Source organism: Schistocerca nitens, chromosome 9, assembly GCF_023898315.1.
Source record: "Schistocerca nitens isolate TAMUIC-IGC-003100 chromosome 9, iqSchNite1.1, whole genome shotgun sequence".
Classification (NCBI taxonomy): Eukaryota; Metazoa; Arthropoda; class Insecta; order Orthoptera; family Acrididae; genus Schistocerca; species Schistocerca nitens.
The window spans coordinates 358943263-358964042 of NC_064622.1; the positions used below are offsets into that span (position 1 = coordinate 358943263).

Here is a 20780-nt window from a genome sequence, read left to right on the forward strand (position 1 = left end):
TCAAGCTACCAGCGTAATTACTGCGCTGGCGTCGCTTATATGTGAGAAATTAATCAGTCACGGAACTTTTAGGACAGACGGTGTATTCTGCAGTGGTAGTGAGAGAGTACTTTCCGATACACTCACGGTCAATTACACCCGACTTCAAAACGTTGATCTCGTCACCATTTGACAGAATCAGTCAATATCTTCGACATGTAAAAAACAGGTAACAGTACATACTCTGAACAAAGCGTAACGAGACTTCGTTAAGACATATCAAAGAATGAAGGTGTGTTACACATTGCAGGAAGTTGCTGAGGGGACATTCGCTTGCATTGCCCCCAACACTTATTCTTTTGAATACCGTGTCACGATGAGACAGTGACATCATCAAATCAAAAATCACTTCGGCGAAATCTCTGAATCAATCATTAACCAGTGCAATTAGTTTGTTCGGCCACTACCCACAGCAAGTATATAAATATGCGTTTCATAAATTGAAACACCTTTTATTGCCGCAAAAAGGCGTTTCAATTTATAAAAGTAATATTACAAGCTGTTACAACGTCTAAGAAACATACGACGTATTCTCAGCGGGCCTTTTCTGAAGACTCACTGATAATGCTCGTCTATCGAAGCGGCGAGTATCATAACGTCATAGAAGGACGTGTTGCGCACAGGGTGAAGTAAAAGGGTGTACTTCTCTGATACGTTCGTTCCCACCCAGATGGAATATGTGATGGTCACGTGCGGGTCCTTTCGATGGTCCACGCCAGTGATGTCTGCCACTCTGAGGCGATCTGCAACTGTTTAACGAAATTAAGTCAGGTACAAATGTCTCTACACCATTATAGTTTTGTGTGATCACGAAGAGTAAAAGATTGTCGATCTAACTAAATACTTAGAGATAAAATTATGGATAACTTAATATGGAACCATAGCATATGAAATGTTATGAAGGAGCCGAACCAAGTACTGCGTTTTATTTCGAGAAAACTTAGAAGGTGCAACAAATCCACAAAAGAAACTGTCTATACTATACTTGTTCGTTCTCTTGTGGAGTACTGCTGCACAGTATGGGATCCTTACCAGATGGGACTAACAGAAAACAACAGAAATGTTAAAGAAAGGGCAACTTGCTCTGTATTATCACGAAATAGGGGAGACAGTGCCACGTTTATGGTAAGTGAGTTCGAGTGGAAATCATTAAGGGAAAAATGCTTTTTGTTGTTCTTTTCACAAAATGACAATAAATAACTTTCTCCTCTGAATGCCAAAATCTATTGTTGACTCCCACGTGAAATAAGAGAAACTACTGTCAATTTTAACCACATGTATTCGAGAGTAGGGAAATAATTTGAAGGTGACTCTTTGATTCCTGTGCACTACTTAAGTGTGAATTGTAGAATAATCATATAGATTATATAAATGTGAAATAGCCAGCGCCTTTTACTTACGAGCTATTCATATGAAAATTAAATTCTTAATTGAAGAATCCTGGGAAACAAATGTACAAAACATGAAAGCACTCTTCAAGCTACAAAAAAGGGCTACAAGGACAGCAACAAAAAATAGCAATGAGGTCCACTGTAAGAAGCGGTTCAAAATATTGAGGTTTTACGCCATGTGAGTATATTATTTACCAATTAGTTACACACGCGAAAAGATCTCGATAATTATTCGCCAAATAACTCTTTCCCATGACCGCAGAACGAGATCTAGATTTAACTTGCACTTACCAAGAAAGAACAAGTTGAAACCACCAGTTTCTACCAAAGAATAAAATTGCAGAATAAATTGCTCAGATTCATTACTAAAAGGAACGTATTTAAAAAGTTGCTAAAAAGTATCCATTATGCAAAACATTCAATAAAATGAAATGTCAATTACATTTCATAAAGTACAGATATGGTAAAAAAATTTAATATATGTAAACCACTAAACCCCCGATTCTTTATAGAATCGAACTGCTATTTATAAAACAGCTACAGACGTCTGATTGCTTTACAAATCATTTAATGAGTGCAATTTTAATGCTAAGTACATAAGCGAGAAAAAGTTCAGGAAATATTTTAAAGTTCATTGGAAGGCGTTAAGCGCTGTCATTATCAAATACTGGATGAGTATAACATAGGTAATGGCACTTCATTTTGAACAATATCTAGTTTTTCAAACATCTCAATGTTTGTGACGTTATAACTCTTGATCTGTGAATCATAAAATGACAGAATTTTGCAGATACATTCATTGGTATATGTATTGCGTTCGGAGTTAGTTGTTGTTGTGGTCTTCAGTCATGAGACTGGTTTGATGCAGCTCTTCATGCTACTCTATCCTGTGCAAGCTTCTTCATCTCCCTGTACTTACTACAACCCACATCCTTCTGAATCTGCTTAGTGTATTCATCTCTTGGTCTCCCTCTACGATTTTTACCCTCCACGCTGCCCTCCAATGCTAAATTTGTGATCCCTTGATGCCTCAGAACATGTCCTACTAACCGGTCCCTTCTTTTTGTCAAGTTGTGCCACATACTCCTCTTCTCCCCAATTCTATTCAATACTTCATCATTAGTTATGTGATCTACCCATCTAATCTTCAGTATTCTTCTGTACCACCACATTTCGAAAGCTTCTATTCTCTTCTTGTCCAAACTATTTATCGTCCATACATGGCTACACTCCATACAAATAGTTTCAGAAACGACTTCCTAACACTTAAACCTATACTCAAGGTTACAAATTTTTCTTCTTCAGAAACGCTTTCCTTGCCATTGCCAGTCTACATTTTATATCTTCTCTACTTCGACCATCATCAGTTATTTTGCTCCCCAAATAGCAAAACTCCTTTACTACTTTAAGTGCCTTATTTCCTAATCTAATTCCCACAGCATCACCCGATTGAATTCGACTACATTCCATTATCCTCGTTTTGCTTTTGTTGATGTTCATCTTATATCTTCCTTTCAAGACACTGTCCATTCCGTTCAACTGCTCTTCCAAGTCCTTTGCTGTCTCTGACAGAATTACAATGTCATCGGCGAACCTGAAAGTTTTTATTTCTTCTCCATGGATTTTAATACCTACTCCGAATTTTTCTTTTGTTTCCTTTACTGCTTGCTCAATATACAGATTGAATAACATTGGGGAGAGGCTGCAACCCTGTCTCACTCCCTTCCCAACCACTGCTTCCCTTTCATGCCCTTCGACTCTTATAACTGTCATATGGTTTCTGTCGAAATTGTAAATAGCTTTTCGCTCCCTGTATTTTACCCCTGCCACCTTCATAATTTGAAAGAGATTATTCCAGTCAACATTGTCAAAAGCTTTCTCTAAGTTTACAAATGCTAGAAACGTAGGTTTGCCTTTCCTTAATCTTTCTTCTAAGATAAGTCGTAAGGTCAGTATTGCCTCACGTGTTCCAAATTTCTACGGAATCCAAACTGATCTTCCCCGAGGTTGGCTTCTACTAGTTTTTCCATTCGTCTGTGAAGAATTCGCGTTAGTATTTTTCTGCCGTGGCTTATTAAACTGATAGTTCGGTAATTTTCACATCTGTCAACACCTGCTTTCTTTGGGATTGGAATTATTATATTCTTCTTGAAGTCTGAGGGTATTTCACCTGTCTCATACATCTTGCTCACCAGATGGTAGAGTTTTGGCAGGACTGGCTCTCCCAAGGCTGTCAGTAGTTCTAACGGAATGTTGTCTACTCCCGGGGCCTTGTTTCGACTCAGATCTTTCAGTGCTCTGTCAAACTCTTCACGCAGTATCGTATCTCCCGTTTCATCTTCATCTACATCCTCTTCCATTTCCATAATATTGTCCTCAAGTACATCGTCCTTGTATAAACCCTCTATATACTCCTTCCACCTTTCTGCCTTCCCTTCTTTGCTTAGAACTGGGTTTCCATCTGAGCTCTTTATATTCATACAAGTGGTTCTCTTTTCTCCAAAGGTCTCTTTAATTTTCCTATAGACAGTATCTATCTTACCCCTAGTGAAATAAGCCTCTACATCCTTACATTTGTCCTGTAGCCATCCCTGCTTAGCCATTTTGCACTTCCTGTCGATCTCATTTTTGAGACGTCTGCATTCCTTTTTGCCTGCTTCATTTACTGCATTTTTATATTTTCTCCTTTCGTCAATTAAGTTCAATATTTCTTCTGTTACCCAAGGATTTCTACTAGCCCTCGTCTGTTTACCTACTTGATCCTCTGCTGCCTTCACTACTTCATCCCTCAGAGCTACCCATTCTTCTTCTACTGTATTTCTTTCCCCCATTCCTGTCAATTGTTCCCTTATGCTCTCCCTGAAACTCTCTACAACCTCAGGTTCTTTCAGTTTATCCAGGTCCCATCTCCTTAAATTCCCACCTTTTTGCAGTTTCTTCAGTTTTAATCTAAAGTTCATAACCAATAGATTGTGGTCAGAGTCCACATCTGCCCCTGGAAATATCTTACAATTTAAAACCTGTTTCCTAAACCTCTGTCTTACCATTATATAATCTATCTGATACCTTCTAGTATCTCCAGGATCCTTCCATGTATACAACCTTCTTTAATGATTCTTGAACCAAGTGTTAGCTATGATTGAGTTATGCAATGTGCAAAACTCTACCAGGCTGCTGCCTCTTTCATTTCTTAGCCCCAATCCATATTCACCTACTATGTTTCCTTCTCTCCCTTTTCCTACTCTCGAATTCCAGTCACCCATGACTATTAAATTTTCGTCTCCCTTCACTACCTGAATAATTTCTTTTATGTCATCATACATTTCTTCAATTTCTTCATCATCTGCACAGCTAGTTGGAGTTAGTAGTGAGGAAGTAATAAATTAAAATGGCATGTCTGATGTCGAAGTTTCATTGCATGAACAGCAAAAATATAGTAAATGATGACCTTGTGAGGGTGTCAGTAAGAAAAACCGCTTGTTGGAAGTCGCCAAATTCTCTCATTCACAAATACTGGAGGATATATTTTGGATAATTGTTACACCACAAGTTACACTGACTCAAGACATATAGGCCTATATAGTTTCTAACTGAAATACTTAGCTTACTGTATTATACTTTTAACATAAGATTATACCTCTTAAAGAGTAGAATATCATAGCATTTTAAATTTTTAAATTCGGTCAATAATTACAGGGAATACCGAAAATCAAATATTTGTTACCCCTGGATAGTGCTAGACAAGCAGCTGGCAACTGAGACCATGGACCATAAAACATGAGTCGGGTTAGTTGTATAGAAAGAGATATAGTAATAAAACATCTTTCTACTTTCACAACTCACTTTCGGAGTATAATAGCTACCTTTCTGTAGCACCTTATGTCAAAGCTATGCAAGAGGGAATGGCAACACCATGCAATCTTTCTAAAATGAAATACGCACTATTATGGAGGAACAATTACTCATTGTTACAGGCGAGCATATAAGAGGTTGCGCTGTACAAAACGGAAAACAAGTCCATTTCACCTTATGAAATAATTTCTTTGTAAACATGTATAAACAATACATTCCTGTACACTAATGATTCATCAAAGGAGACTGCGTTTTTATTTTTATTTACTGGCCTTATATTCGAGAGCATGGAGTTTGTTCTCCCCATCTGGTCATTCTGAATCAAGTATTCCATGGTTTACCTAATTTATTGTTTAAATGAATTATGTTTTCTCTTTTTTCAGCTGTAAGACCATACCTTGTCGAATATCCTTGAAAAACTGATCGCTAAATAAGTCAGATTACTACTACTAATATACTAAAATACTATTCTGCAATAACAACTGAGGCTGCATATCTGATTGTTCTATTTTTTTTGTCTCACACTAAGTAATAATAAGTGAGGCCTACTACATTTTATAAACATCTCTACACATAAATGTGAAACTACTCCTCCATAGATCACTCAAACTTTCATTTATTATTTCCACACATCTATGAAGGCACTAAGAATTAGAAAACAAATATGCACACTGGATGTTCGTCCTACTGTGCCAGGTGGAGGCTTCGATTTTGGTGGCCATGCCCCTTTGATACACAATGTGATCAAAAGTATCCGGACACTTGGCTGAAAATGACTTACAAGTCAATTCGGTGTTCACCCACCTTTATGACAGCTTCCACTCTCGCAGGCATACGTTCAGTCAGGTACTGGAAGGTTTCTTGGGGAATGGCAGCCTATTCTTCACGGAGTGCTGTACTGAGGAGAGCTATCGATGTCGGTCGGTGAGGCCTGGCACGAAGTCGGTGTTCCAAAACGCCCCAGAGGTGTTATATAGGATTCAGGTGACTCTGTGCAGGCCAGTCGATTACAGGGATGTTATTGTCGTGTAACCACTCCGCCACAGGCCGTGCATTATGAACTGGTGCTCGATCGTGTTGAAAGATGCAATTACCATTCCTGAATTGCCCTTCAACAGTGGGAAGCAAGAAGGTGCTTAAAACATAAATGTAACCATGTGCTGTGATAGTGCCACGCAAAACAACAAGGGGTGCAAGCCCCCTCCATGAAAAACACGACCACACCGTAACACCACCGCCTCCGAATTTCACTGTTGGCGTTACCGACACTGCAGATGACGTTCACTAGGCATTCGCCATACCCACACCCTGCCATCAGATCGCCATATTATGTACCGTGATTCGTCACTCCACACAACGTTTTTCCACTGTTCAATCGTCCAATGTTTACGCTCCTTACACCAAGCGAGGCGACGTTTGCATTTACCAGAGTGGTGTGTGGCTTATGAGCAGCCGCTCGACCATAAGATCCAAGTTTTCTTACCTCCCACCTAACTGTCATAGTACTTGCAGTGGATCTTGATGCAGTTTGGAATTCTTGTGTTCAAATGGTTCAAATGGCTCTGAGTACTATGGGACTCAACTGCTGAGGTCATTAGTCCCCTAGAACTTAGAACTAGTTAAACCTAACTAACCTAAGGACATCACAAACATCCATGCCCGAGGCAGGATTCGAACCTGCGACCGTAGCGGTCTTGCGGTTCTAGACTGCAGCGCCTTTAACCGCACGGCCACTTCGGCCGGCAATTCTTGTGTGATGGTCTGGTTAGATGTTTGCCTATTACGCATTACGACCCTCTTCAACTGATGGCGATCTCTATCAGTCAACAGACGAGGCCGGCCTGTACGCTTTTGTACTGTACGTGTCCCTTCACGTTTCTACTTCACGGAAAAAGTGGACCTAGGGATGTTTAGGAGTGTGGAAATCTCGCATACAGACGTATGACACAAGTGACACCCAATCACCTGATCGCGTTCGAAGTCCGTGAGTTCCGCGGAGCGCCTCATTCTGCTCTCTCACGATGTCTAATGACTACTGGCGTCGCTGATATGGAGTACCTGGCAGTAGGTGGCAGCAAAATGCACCTAATATGAAAAACGCATGTTTTTGAGGGTGTCCGCGTACTTTTGATCACATAGTGTATCTACATCTACACACATAGTACGCAAACCACCATACGTTGCAAGGCTGAGGGTACCTTGTACCACTACTAGTTATTTCCTCCCCTGTTCCACTCGCAAATAGAACGAGGGAAAAACGACTGTCTAAAAGTCACAATATGACCCCAAATTTCCCGCATCTTATCTTCGTGGTCCTTATGCAAAATATACATTGTCGGCAGTAAAATCGTTCTACAGTCGGGCTCAAATGCCCGTTCTTTAAATTTGTGTAATAGTGTCTCGCAGAACTGCGCAAAATAGCATCGTCTTTCTTTCGGGGATTTGAATTTGAGTTCCAGAGGCATCTCCATAATATTTGCATGCTGATTGAACCTACCGGTAACAAATCTAGCATCCCATCTCCGAGTTGCTTCAATGTCTTACTTTAATCCAGCCTGGTGGGAATCTCAAACACTCGAAAGATACTCAAGAATGGATCGCACTAGCATTCTATACGCAGTTTCCTCCATGGATGAACCACACTTCCCCAAAATTTTCCCAATGAAACGAAATCGAGCATTCGTCTTCCCTACTATCAACCTGACGTGCACAATCCAAGACGGTGGCAAGCCACGCCACTCTTATCAATCACTGACAAGCCATGCCTCCCTTATCAGTGACATGATCAGCATCGTGTGGCACTTCAATGCCCCTCCCCACCCCTACTCCTACACTGTACCTCTCCTGCCCCACCCCTCTACAGCCAATAACAGCATACTATTAAAACGAAATAGCCGATCACAGCTTATAATTTTAGCTGGCATGAAAATGAAACAGCCAGTCACAAAGTAGCCTCAGAGCTGCCGTCTTGGCCATGTTCAGAAGTATCCGAATGATCAGAATCTTTTCGCGTCATTTACAAAAGCAACTTTAAAAAACCGTATAAACGGTGTCTCCTGACACTGAGAGCTGTTCAAAAAATTCTGGAACTTTGTCCACAAAATTTTTCTACCCTTAGCTTTTACTTATTGTGGATGGTCTCCTTCGAAATAAGCAGTCTTGGCATGCCTCTCGCTGCATCGCGCGAAGCGCCGTCTAAGAATTTTCTTTTATTTCGTCTACCGTTGCAAATCTTTGCCCTTTCAATGGGGTTTTCAACTTCATAAACAAAAAAAAGTCAGCAGGGGTCAGGTGAAGCGGCACAGTGATTTCGTTTCTTGTGCAATAGTCACGCACTAACAGGGATGAATGTGCGGATCATCGTGACGCTAGAGTCATGAAATGTATCGATACATTTCAGGCCGTTTCCTTCTCACATTTTCTCGCAGGCATCGCAACACTTCCCGACAGCACCATCGATTAACAGTTTGTCCCTGTGGCACGAATTCATGATGAAATAATCCTTCAAAGTCCAAGAAAACTATCAGCATGTTTCGGACATTTGACATGACCTAACGAGCTTTTATTGGTTTTGGAGAACATTGCTCGGCCCATTGTAAAGACTGAACCCTGACCTCAACATCATAACCTTAGACACACATCTCTTCTCTTAAGGGACACCTCGTTCTCCTTTGCACGATCCAAAAACTCTTCACAGATTGCGAGGCGAACGTCTTTCTAGTCTTGACTCATGAGCCGTGGGACGAACTTGGCGGCAACACAATGCATTCCAGATGCCGCATCGGGATTTCATGATATGATATGCAACTGAAATGTTACATTCTTCTGCAATCTCTCGGATAGTCAATCTTCTATTGGCACGCACAGTTTCGTTGACGTTCCTGACTAGAGCGTCGTCGTTAGACATCGAAGGGTGTCCTGAACGAGGGTCATCTTTAACTTCCGTTCGGCCATTTTTAAACCGTGTGAATCAAATGTAACACCGACTTACTTAAGCACGCATCACCATAGGCTTCCTGCATCATTTGGCGTGTCTCTGTAAAAGTTTTCTGGAGTTTCACGCAAAATTTAATGGAGACGCGTTGCTCCTCTAACTCCGCCACCTCGAAATTCGCAAACTGTGGGACAGAACGTTCTACTCAATACAGCACTGAACAATAACTAACACACATACAGCATTGAAACTCCCGACAGTTACACATTAAACACAGGCGTGTCCAGGGATGGCAATCGCATTTAGCTCCAACACACCGCTGGCGCGCGATTACGAATGTTCCGGAATTTTTTGCACAGACCTCGTATATTCCTGTTAGTTTGGTACGTAAAATATCATTGTGAACTCTCACATTAAGTGCCCCAATGCAGTTTTATGCCTAAAAGTTACAAAGCACCAGTGACTAAAAATAACATGAAAAACAGGCAGATGGTACTTCCTGTTAGGCCTGAACTAAGTTATGTAGCAAAACTAACCTGACCAAGTCTGTAACTGCAGAAACATGTTGGTTAAAATATTATGCTAAGCAGATAAGCCCACAAACAAATGGGCACTCTGAATTACTGTCAGCTACACTTAGTATGAGTCGCAATGGATACCTAAATTGTTCTATGATGCTTGTCAAGTGTTACAATGGTATCTCCACGTCTAAAACATGCAAATGGTATCGGAATTTGAGCCTGTTGCTACGTACTTGGTGGTTCATAGAACAGACTGTCATCACTGGAAGTTTTTAGAAGTTTTTTTAGATATGCTTCACATTAACAACCACAATTTTAGGAGGGCAAAGGAGGGGGAGGAGAATATTATGTGTCATGTTCTGCACTAGGAAAACACAATCGACGATACTGATTGACAGCTATTCCTTATATTAGGTTATGCACAAAAACAACTATTGAGAAATGCCGCAATATTCACAAACCGAAACTATGCTGTCAAGACTCCGTGAAACGTTTACAGATCGTATTTCCCATTATCAACCACTAAATAGTACCAAAATCTCATCAAAACACGCATTGTGCGGTGCTTTTGAACATGGCTACGATAGCACCTCTGGGGCTACATTGTGACTGGCTGCTTCATTTTAACGACCGGTAAAATACTAATCTGTGATCCACTGTTTCGTTTTAATAGTATGCTGTTATGCCTGGAGAGAGTCAGGGAAGGAAAGGGGTGGGCAGGAGAGACAGAAGGGAAAGGGCTTTTCGTGAACTGTCAATGATGATGATGATGATGTCATTGATAAGGGGAGCGTGGTTTGTCAAATGATTGATGAGTGTGGCGTAGCTTGCCGCCATCTTGGGTTGTGACGTCAGAGGGGCGTTGCCTTCATCTGCCACAGTCTGAGAATCCACCCCCTGTGGAACAGCTGTTGTCCAAATTTTGTTTTCGAATGCCTGTTGCCATTCTAGTCACATATACGAATAAAATGGAGAATGTGAGGGAATTTTAGATGTTTTGTTTCTTTTTGACGAATGGCATCTATATTAACCTGTTTTGTAACTCATTCTCCTAAGTCAACTTCAAGTTGGATGTACATGAAGATAAATGATTTCATTTAATTTTAATTTTAATTCATCGGGATAACTATGTCCATGTGAGACAAGGTCTCTTGGTCACGAATGAGTCATTACATGGTTTATGAAAAATTGATAATATATTTAAAAATAAAAAAGGAGAGCAGTAATCAATTAAATGAACATAAAGGATTCAGGCAGCAGCAGCCGTCTGAGACAGACGAAGTAACAGGGAAGAAACCGATTTTGTGACTTTTACGAATTCCTAACCAGGAGCGAATTTTATAAGATCATCTGTTTGCTTTAAGTACTTTAGTTTCTTGAATTCTGCGTGTTAATTTAATATCTAATAGCCACAGTTTTCGCATTTTCGTTTGCGTCAGAAAGTAAACCGAGTTTGTGACATATTACAAGTTTCTAATCAGAGGCGAATTATTTAGTTTCGCCTGAGTGCTTCGGTAGTTAGGTGTTTGAATCACTGCATATTATTCTAATTTATTAGATACAGTTACTGCATTTTCATCAGTGTCTAGAACAGAGTTGCACAGCATGTGCTGATAGTCTGTTTCTCTGCAAAGTTTAGTTTTCCACGATCTTTATTATGGACAGGGACTGTGATTGTTGTGTGCTGATGCGAGTCGAGTTGTGACACTTCGCTCTCAGCTCCAGGCTGTGATGGCTTCAGTTATACAGCTTGAGGCTGCAGTGGATGGCCACCACTGTTGTCGGTCAGCCATGGGGATCCAATGGATGTCCAGCACGTCCGAGTCCTCCAATCGGTCTTCACCAAAGGCCAGCCCTGTTACTGCTTGCACTGAAGTTGACCCCTCACCTGTGGTATAGTGGGAGGTCTCCCTGGGGCGTAGCAGGCAACGAAAGGCTTCCCAGGCGGCCGCACATAAGTCCTCCCCGGTTTGTCTGACAAACAGGTTCCAGGTGCTGTCTGTGGCTGACACTATTGCTGAGCCAAATGCCAATGCCTGTTGTGTTTCAGAGGAAACCTCTCAGCCTGCAATATCTGGACAATAACAGAGTGTGGGATTATTGATAGTTGGGAGCTCCAACGTTAGGCGCATTATGGCGCCCCTTAGGGACATGGCTGCCGAGAAGGGAAAGAAAATCAATGTGCATTCAGTGTGCATACCGGGTGGGGTAATTCCAGATGTGGAACGGGTCCTCCTGGTTGCCATGAAGAGCACAGGGTGCAGCCAACTGCAGGTGGTGGCTCACCAATGATGTGTGTCACTTTGAATCAGAAGAGATTCTCTCTGGTTTCGAGCAGCTAAGAGAAGTGGTAAAGGCTGCCAGTCTTGCTTGCAAGATGAAACCATAACTGACCATTTGCAGTATAGTCGACAGGACCGATTGCGGACCTCTGTACAGAGCCGAGTGGAAGATCTGAATCTGAGGCTCAGACGGTTCTGCGACCATGTACGCTGCAGGTTCCTCGACTTGCGCCAAAGGGTGGTTGGGTTTCGGGTTCCGCTGAATAAGTCAGGGGTCCAGTATACACATTAGGCGGCTACACGGGTAGCAGGGGCTGCGTGGCGTGGACTGGGCGGTTTTTGTAGGTTACAGGGTCTCGGGAAAACACAAGAAGGGCTTCAGTAAAAAAGGGTGGAGGTTCAAAGAATACTTGAGTTTGATTTCAAACACGTACCCGACTCATACGATTATAGTTGGTGGTGACTTTCATTTACCCTCGATATGTTGGCGAAAATATATGTTTAATTCCAGAGGTACGCATTAAACATCATCCAAAATTGTGCAAAACACATTCTCTGAAAATTATTTCGAGCAGTCAGTTCATGAGCCCAAGTGAATAGTAAACAGTTGTTAAAACACACGTGACCTCTTAGCAACAAATAATCCTGAGTTAATAACAAGCAACAAAACGGATACAGGGATTAGTGAAAACAAGGTTTTCGTAGCGAGACTGAATATTGTAACCCCAAATCCTCCAAAAATAAACGAAAAATATACCTATTCAAAAAAGCAGATAACAATTCACTTGACGCCTTCCTGAGAGACAATCTCCATTCCTTCCAGCAATTGAGAGGTTTAAACCAAATATCAAACGACGGAGCTGATCCTTCCTTGGTACACAAAACGAGTCAGAACACTGTTGCAGAAAAATGAAACAAACATGCCAAATTTAAACAGAATCAAAATGCCCAATATTGGCGAACTTTTACAGATGCTCGAAATTTAGTGTTGACTTCAATGCGAGATGCTTGTAATATTTTCCACAACGAAACTTGTCTCGAAACCTGGCAGAAAATCCCAAGAGAATCTGGTCGTATGTGAAGTATGTTAGCGTCAAGAAACAATCAATGCCTTCTCTGCACGATAGTAATGGAGATAGTATCGAAGACAGTGGTGCCAAAGCAGAGTTACTAAACACAGCCTTCCGAAATGCCTTCACAAAAGAATACGAAGTAAATATTCCAGAATTCAAATCAAGAACAGCTGTCAATATGAGTAATGTAAAAGTAAATATCTTCGGAGTAATGAAGTGACTTAAATCACTTAATAAAGGCAAGTCTTCTGGTCCGGACTGTATACCAATTAGGTTCCTTTTAGAGTATGCTGATGTATTAGCTCCATACTTGGCCATCATATACAACCGTTCGCTCGACGAAAGATCCGTACCCAAAGACTGGTAAGTTGCACAGGTCAACCCAATATTAAAAAAAGGTAGTAGGAGTAATCTACTAAATTACAAGCCTATATCATTAACATAGATATGCCGCAGGACTTTGGAACATATATTGTGTTCGAGCATTATGAATTATCTCGAAGAAAACGGTCTATTGACACACAGTCAACAAGAATTTAAAAAACATCGTTCTTGTGAAACACAACTAGCTCTTTATTCGCATGAAGTGTTTAGTGCTATGGACAAGGGCTTTCAGATTGATTCCGTATTTCTGGATTTCCAGAAGACTTTTGACACTATACCACACAAGCGACTTGTAGTTAAACTGCGTGCTTACGGAATATCGTCTCAGTTATGTGACTGGATTTGTGATATCCTATCAGAGAGGTCACAGTTCATTGTAAATGACAGAAAGTCATCGAGTAAAATAGAAGTGATTTCCGTCGTTCCCCAAGTTAGTGTTATAGGCCTTTTGCTGTTCCTTATCTATATAACCGGTTTGGGGGACAATCTGAGCACCGTCTTAGGTTGTTTGCAGATGACGCTGTCGTTTATCGACTAGTAAAGTCATCAGAAGATCAAAACAAATTGCAAAACAATTTAGAAAAGCTATCTGTATGGTGCGAAAGTTGGCAATTGACCCTAAATAATGGAAAGTGTGAGGTTATCCACATGAACGCTAAAAGGAAACCGTTAAATTTCGGTTACTCGATAAATCAGTCAAATCTAAAGGCCGTAAATTCAACTAAATACCTAGAAATTACAATTAAATTGAAAGGAACACATAGAAAATGTTGTGGGGAAGGCTAACCAAGGGTTGCGTTTTATTGTCAGGACACTTAGAAAATGCAAGAGATCTACTAAAGTGATCCACTACGCTTGACCGTCCTCTTTTAGAATACTGCTGCGCGGTGTAGGATCCTTACCAGGTAGGACTGACAGAGTACATCGAAAAAGTTCAAAGAAGGGCAGCACGTTTTGTATTTTCGCGAAATATGGGAGAGAGTGTCACTGAAGTGATAAGAAGAAAGGCGTTTCTTGTTACGACGGAATATTTTCACGAAATTCCGATCACCAACTTTCTCCTCCGAATGCGAAAATATTTTGTTGACACCGACCTACATAGGGAGAGACGATCACCGCGATAAAATAAGTGAAATCAGTGTACGGAAAGATATAGGCATTCATTCTTTCCTCGCGCTGTACGAGATTGGAATACCGAGGATTGTGAAGGTGGTTCGATGAACCCTCTGCCAGGCACTTAAATGTGATTTGCAGAGTATCGATGTAGATGAAGATTTGTAATAGACCAGAAAATAAGAAATATCTGCAATGTAAGACTCTAAACCACTGTGAGTAGCTTCTGTGTGGATTGAAAGCGGGGTTGCGGTAGGAAGCCGACATAGCGAAATTTGAAAATTTGGAGTGTATCATTGTTTTCAGTTCTGCAGGAAGTCCACTGAAAATGCAGTATTCGCCTGTAGAATAGCGCATACCTGTATCTACAACGGTTAAAGAAATGTTACCCAAGTGCAAATCATTTTTCCGTCTAGTGTTCAGAGAGTGAATGTGGCAATTTCTTTGAAATGAGTACATATTATTAATCACGAATACTATGAGGGAGTGCGTGAACAGGGCTGGAAGTGAAAAATCGCACAAGCTTTAGCTGCCTGCATATGTCGTGTTGCATGCATCTATCTCGCAGTAAATAACGTTTTTTAAAGTCAGGTACACGTAGCATACCAGTGATAATTAACTCATTTTGCCTCTTCCGTTTTCATACATGTGGATGCACCGCTGAAGTTGGTAACACACAGAGAGCAGTCTATGCTGTCTCTAATTCGATTTTTATAGCTTTAGTTACTCTCATCAGTTACATCGCCAGAATAATGTTCTTAGAGTGCATGTTAATATTCACCCAATGCATTCTGTGCTGCATACGTAACTGAAAGTTTCCTCATTGACACTAGAATTGCCTGAAAATGGCAAAAAGTCGGCTTTCCGAAATGTCACGCCTTCTGGACAACGCGACCCTGCTGCCTATTGTCAGTCTACGGTTATGTGACACCACGAGAGACTTGCAGGGAGATCAACTCGTAGCACCGACATCACATCAGTTGCCCACACCTACATGTGTCACTGATTGCATCATATGGTGAAATGAAGAATTTTATTCCCTTCCCTCTATAGATACCCAACCACTGAGTCGTGTCAGTGCCCTCTGATAGTTGCATTGATTATTTGTACATGATTATAATTCGCATACATGTGCCCCTGCTTTATTAATTTCAATTTATTCCATTTGCTTGACATTTATTAATCTGAATTTCACTAAAGCAAGCATGGCGACATCCCATTTGCAATTGCATATCGATTTCCTTATCCATTTTATTACATTTTTGGAACCCAATGTGGAGACATTTCCATCTCCTTACAGTGTAATGTGTTACTTCTTCAACATACAGGGTGATTCTCGTTAACGTTTGAAAACCTCTGAAGCGACGTAGGTGACGCCGAGACAAGTAATTTAATATAAGAGACGGGGGGCTGTAAATGCCGGGAAATACCGCAAAAGCGGATGACACGTGTTCAGTATGTGACGTCACCAGATGCCGTAATTCGCCGCACGGGCAGCGGTTGAATCTATCGGTCTGTCGCACCTCATTATCCAAATACAAGTTAGGTGTTCACGTCGGTGTGGCTCTGCGCCTACATGCGCGATTTAGCGCGTGGGGCTCAGGATCCGAGTCTTGCGCCTGGCAGGTAGAATTTTTTTCATTGCGTGAGACAGTAATGTGTTTACATTATGGTATTGATTTGTTAAATTATTTACCAGTTGCGTACTCTCTGCTGGTTTATTGCAAAGTGTAGCACAACAAAAACATTTCTCTTACTGAATAACTTCTGTAAAAAAAAAGGGGGGGGGGGGACAGAAGGACACAAACAAACATAAGAACAGCTTGTGCTTTGTTACAGCGAGGATAATATTTTTATAACTTCTATGTTTCCAAGAGGTCACATTTATGAAAGGTGTTCGAAATTTGCACCGTTTGGTTGACTGCAAGAAATGCATCGCTCCATCGTCCGTTAACGCACATGCTCGAAAGTATCCTTCATATCTTCGATGTGAAGTATCACGTTCAGTATTTGCCATCCACTTTAGGGGTATTTCCTGACGTTTGCGCCCCATGTGTCTAGTATTAAATTAGTTGTCTCAGTATCACATACGTGGCATCGTTTTTTTTTTTAATTTTTTGAATAAGAATCGTTCTGTATAGTTGATTCATAAGATCTTTTTTCTACGTTAGTAAAGCTATTTATACGAATTGTGTATCAAGAACAAATATGATAAACCTACCTGTGTGCACCTCTGCTGTGGCATCAGACAGTTCCCTCGATTTTGCGGATCCACTATCATTACCCTGCACCTGTGGACAACCACAATGTAGATCTCCATTATACTACGCAACATATATCTCCTGACAAAACATTTGCTTCAAAGCACGTTATGTGGAATGAATACTCTCCTAGATAGACTATTGAAGCCTTTTACATCCATGAGAGGTATCCAGCACTGTGTTACCTGCTTTTTATGTGTATAGGATCTATTTCTCGCCGACGACTCCAATGACACGTCACAGCAGAGATTCTACAAGATACTACAGAGCTACTGTTTATTTATTTGGTCTACCTTGCCGCCTAGTATTCTACAAAAGACAGTGTTTTCTCAGTACGGTAGTGTTCCTACTTTCAAGTGGGTCTGAATAATAATGTCAGTCAAGGCAATTTTACAAGACAGCAACAAAATAAAATATGTTCTTGGCTCAACGAAAGATTGAGTCGGTAAGTTACATACAGGGTTTGTATAAAAACTAAAGAGATTGAGCTTGTGAATCAAAATTTATTGCAGATGGCGCTACAACCACTTAGTACTGCCGCGCAGGGTAGCCGCGCCATCTAAGGCGCCTTGTCACGGTCCGCGCGGCTCCCCCCGTCAGAGGTTCGAGTCCTCCATCGCGCATGGGTGTGTGTGTTGTCCTTAGCATAAGTTAGATTAAGTAATGCATAAGCTTAGGGACCGATGGCCTCAGCAGTTTGGTCTCATAAGACCCTACCACAAATTTCCAAACTTAGTACTCTTCAATGTATGACCATTGAGAGTCAACAACCCGCTGCAAGCGAGATTTCCTCGCTTCGAACGCTGCCACGAACGCTGAGTCCGGGATGGCCTTCAAAGCCCTCATTGGGACAGCTTGGACCTCCTCCAGGGTCCCATGACGGTGTCCTCTCAAGGAAGTTTCTAATTTGAGGAACAAAAAAAAGTCTGGTGGTGCCACATTGGGACTGTAGGGGGGCTGCGGAATCGTTGGAATCCCTTTCTTGTCCAGGTAGCTGGCCACCATGAAGCAGGTGTGACTTGGCACGCTGTCATGATGCGTCTTCCCATCATCGGTGATGGCTGGCCTCATGCTATGGACCCTGGCTTTCAGTCTCTTGAGCACTTCACAATAAAAAGCACCGTTGACAGTTTGGACTTGGGGTACAAACTCATGACGAACCACGCGCCTGACGTCGAAAAACACAATCTGCATGGCTTTCACCTTCGATTTGCTCATGTGAGCCTTATTGGGCATGGGGATGCTGCAGTGGCCATTCGGCACTCGTGCTATTTGTCTCCGGGTCGTACTGAAACACCCTGGTTTCGTCTTCGGTGATAACATTATCTAAAAATTCCGGATCAGCTTCAAGGCCCTGGAGATTGTCTTGGTAGGCATCCACACGTGCTTGCTTTTGAACATCTGACAAAATCTTTGGGACCATCTTGGCGCAGATCTTCCTCATCGACAATTCTTTGGTGATGATGTTGTGCATTGTCATTTTATCATGTCTGAGGTCGTCTGTTATCATCCTGACACTCATCCGACGGTCGGTGTTCAATAACAATAATAGCTCTTCACTCATCTGAAAACCTAGGCCTTTGACAGGCAATCATCGCTGTACGCTTGCCCACACATATCCAACGTTTCCATACCCGATTTTCCTAGTTTCACACAAAACTTGATAGCGTAACGTTGCTCGATCGTTTGCTGCATGTTGCGCCACGACCGACAACTTTGTGACGTGTCCACTCAACGCACGATGCTGCCTAGACAAGAGCCCGCAGGTGACTGGCACGCCGCTCGTTTTCAGCCAGACACCCCACCACCACCAATCTCTCCAGGCGAGCGCACACTGCGAAGTACTGTCACGTCATGTGAGCAAAAAATCAGTCGCATTACTTTTTATACAAACCCTGTACTGCTGGAGTCTACGATATCAGCTGCGATTGTGGCTTAGTGTGTGTAAGCCGCTACACTCGCAGGTTCGAATCCTGCCTCAGGCATGGATGTGTGTGATGTCCTTAAGTTAGTTAGGTCTAAGTAGTTCTAAGGTTTAGGGGACTGATGACCTCAGATGTTAAGTGCCACAGTGCTCAGAGCCATTTGAACCATTTGGTGTGTGTAAGCAAGATGGGTGACCAACTAGTACAAGGATTTTCATGTTGAGATGAACATGAAAATACATTCGCCTAAGACAACACACCAAGCCAGCAGTGGAGAAACACAAGGATGAGTGTAGCAAACAAACAGTACAGGTATTTCAAGAACCCCGCATACTGGTGACACAGCCACTTACACTGAGGAAGAAGATCAGAAAGGCGATACAAATAGCGAAGCGACCTGCTATCTTTAATAGAGAAGATGGTTACAGGCTTCCAGCGTCTTGGCTGCCAGGTGTTGAGCGCTACCAGCAGAACGGCCAGCGGACCTGCCATGACGTCTCAGTGTGGTAGGGTCCTAACAGTGCTATGGGACAGCAATTTTTACATAGCAAGACTTAGAGGCGTCTTGGAGGGCACATCAGTAGTAGGTACACAGGTTACTCAAAAAATGGTTCAAATGGCTCTAAGTACTACGGGACTTAACGTCTTAGGTCATCAGTCCCGGCCGGCCGGGGTGGCCGAGCGGTTCTAGGCGCTACAGTCTGGAACCGCGCGACCGCTACGGTCGCAGGTTCGAATCCTGCTTCGGGCATGGATGTGTGTGATGTCCTTAGGTTAGTTAGGTTTAAGTAGTTCTAAGTACTAAGGGACTGATGACCTCAGAAGTTAAGTCCCATAGTGCTCAGAGCCATTTGAACCATCATCAGTCCCCTACACTTAGACCTACTTAAACCTAACTAACCTAAGGGCATCACAGAGTACTGGCACGCCTCAATCGCCATAAGACATCAAGTAAACAGTGCTATGTTTTTCATTCTCCTAGCTCCACCAATGACAAGAAACAAAGCAAACACCAATAAAGGTCGTCTAACACTCCTCCTCATCCTCAATACCCTAACAGATCAGGGAAACAGCTTCTTCCACTAGTATATAGGAATCAAAGTTCTTCTCATTCACAGTAAGGATTGGAGTCCCTTAACTCGCAGTAACTGATTCGCTAGAAGCTACTCTTCTAGATTTGGAATATGACGAGACCGCTCTTATGTCGCATCGGACTGTCACCACCACCGTGACACCCATCGCCAGCAGTGTTTACAAAATCGTCGCCGAGAGGTCAGCTTGTTCTGTCGCAGACAGACCCTACCACCATCGCCGGATTGCTATACGGCATCAGAATGACATCGTCCATAACCGCTGAAACAACAAACAGAGCCGCAGTCTACAGAACACCGCCTGCTACCTGGTCAACAACATGGGCAACAACTATCTTTCGAACGTCCACAGAGTCTGTTAACAACACTGCAGCACCATCAGCGGCGCCGCCGACAGCCCAGGGCACAGCACCAGCTCCATCAACGCCAGGTCTCTCAGCACCAGCCACATCATCACCAGCAGCGTCATCAGTCGCAGCACACTAGCAAGAGCAGCAGCCACAGCCACACCATCTTCTGGAGCAGCCCCGACACTGCCGGCCACAACATTAGCAAAGCCACAGATACCGATACCAGCAGGTAAACATTCCCTACATCCAGTCATCCCGCAATCTCCCTTCCACATTGTAACGGAACGTATTAAAGGCTTTACTTTACCGAAGTATGCGGTACCCTCCAAATTCAACCAGTTTAACGAGTATTTATGATTATAGAAAAGTTATTGTGTATGTTAACAATGATTGCATAACCGAGCTGGGTTAATAATTGGCTCCTTTTACCGACCTCCCGACTCAGCAGCGTTAGTGGCAGAACAACTGAGAGAAAATTTGGAATACATTTCGCATAAATTTCCTCAGCATGTTATAGTCTTAGGTGGAGATTTCAATTTACCAGATATAGACTGGGACACTCAG

The 20780-nt window shown here is 42.2% G+C and overlaps 1 protein-coding gene across 1 annotated transcript in view; it reads right to left on the reverse strand.

Moving 5' to 3' along the window:
• LOC126203397 (uncharacterized protein CG3556-like) overlaps window positions 1-20780 on the reverse strand; it is a 37531-nt gene that overhangs the window by 10957 nt on the left and 5794 nt on the right. Inside the window, exons 2-3 of the mRNA XM_049937702.1 lie at window positions 16811-16880; window positions 599-788 (exon numbers count right to left, since the gene is read on the reverse strand). Of these exons, the coding sequence (XP_049793659.1) occupies window positions 599-788; window positions 16811-16880 (260 nt within the window). The remainder of the gene's footprint in view (window positions 1-598; window positions 789-16810; window positions 16881-20780) is intronic.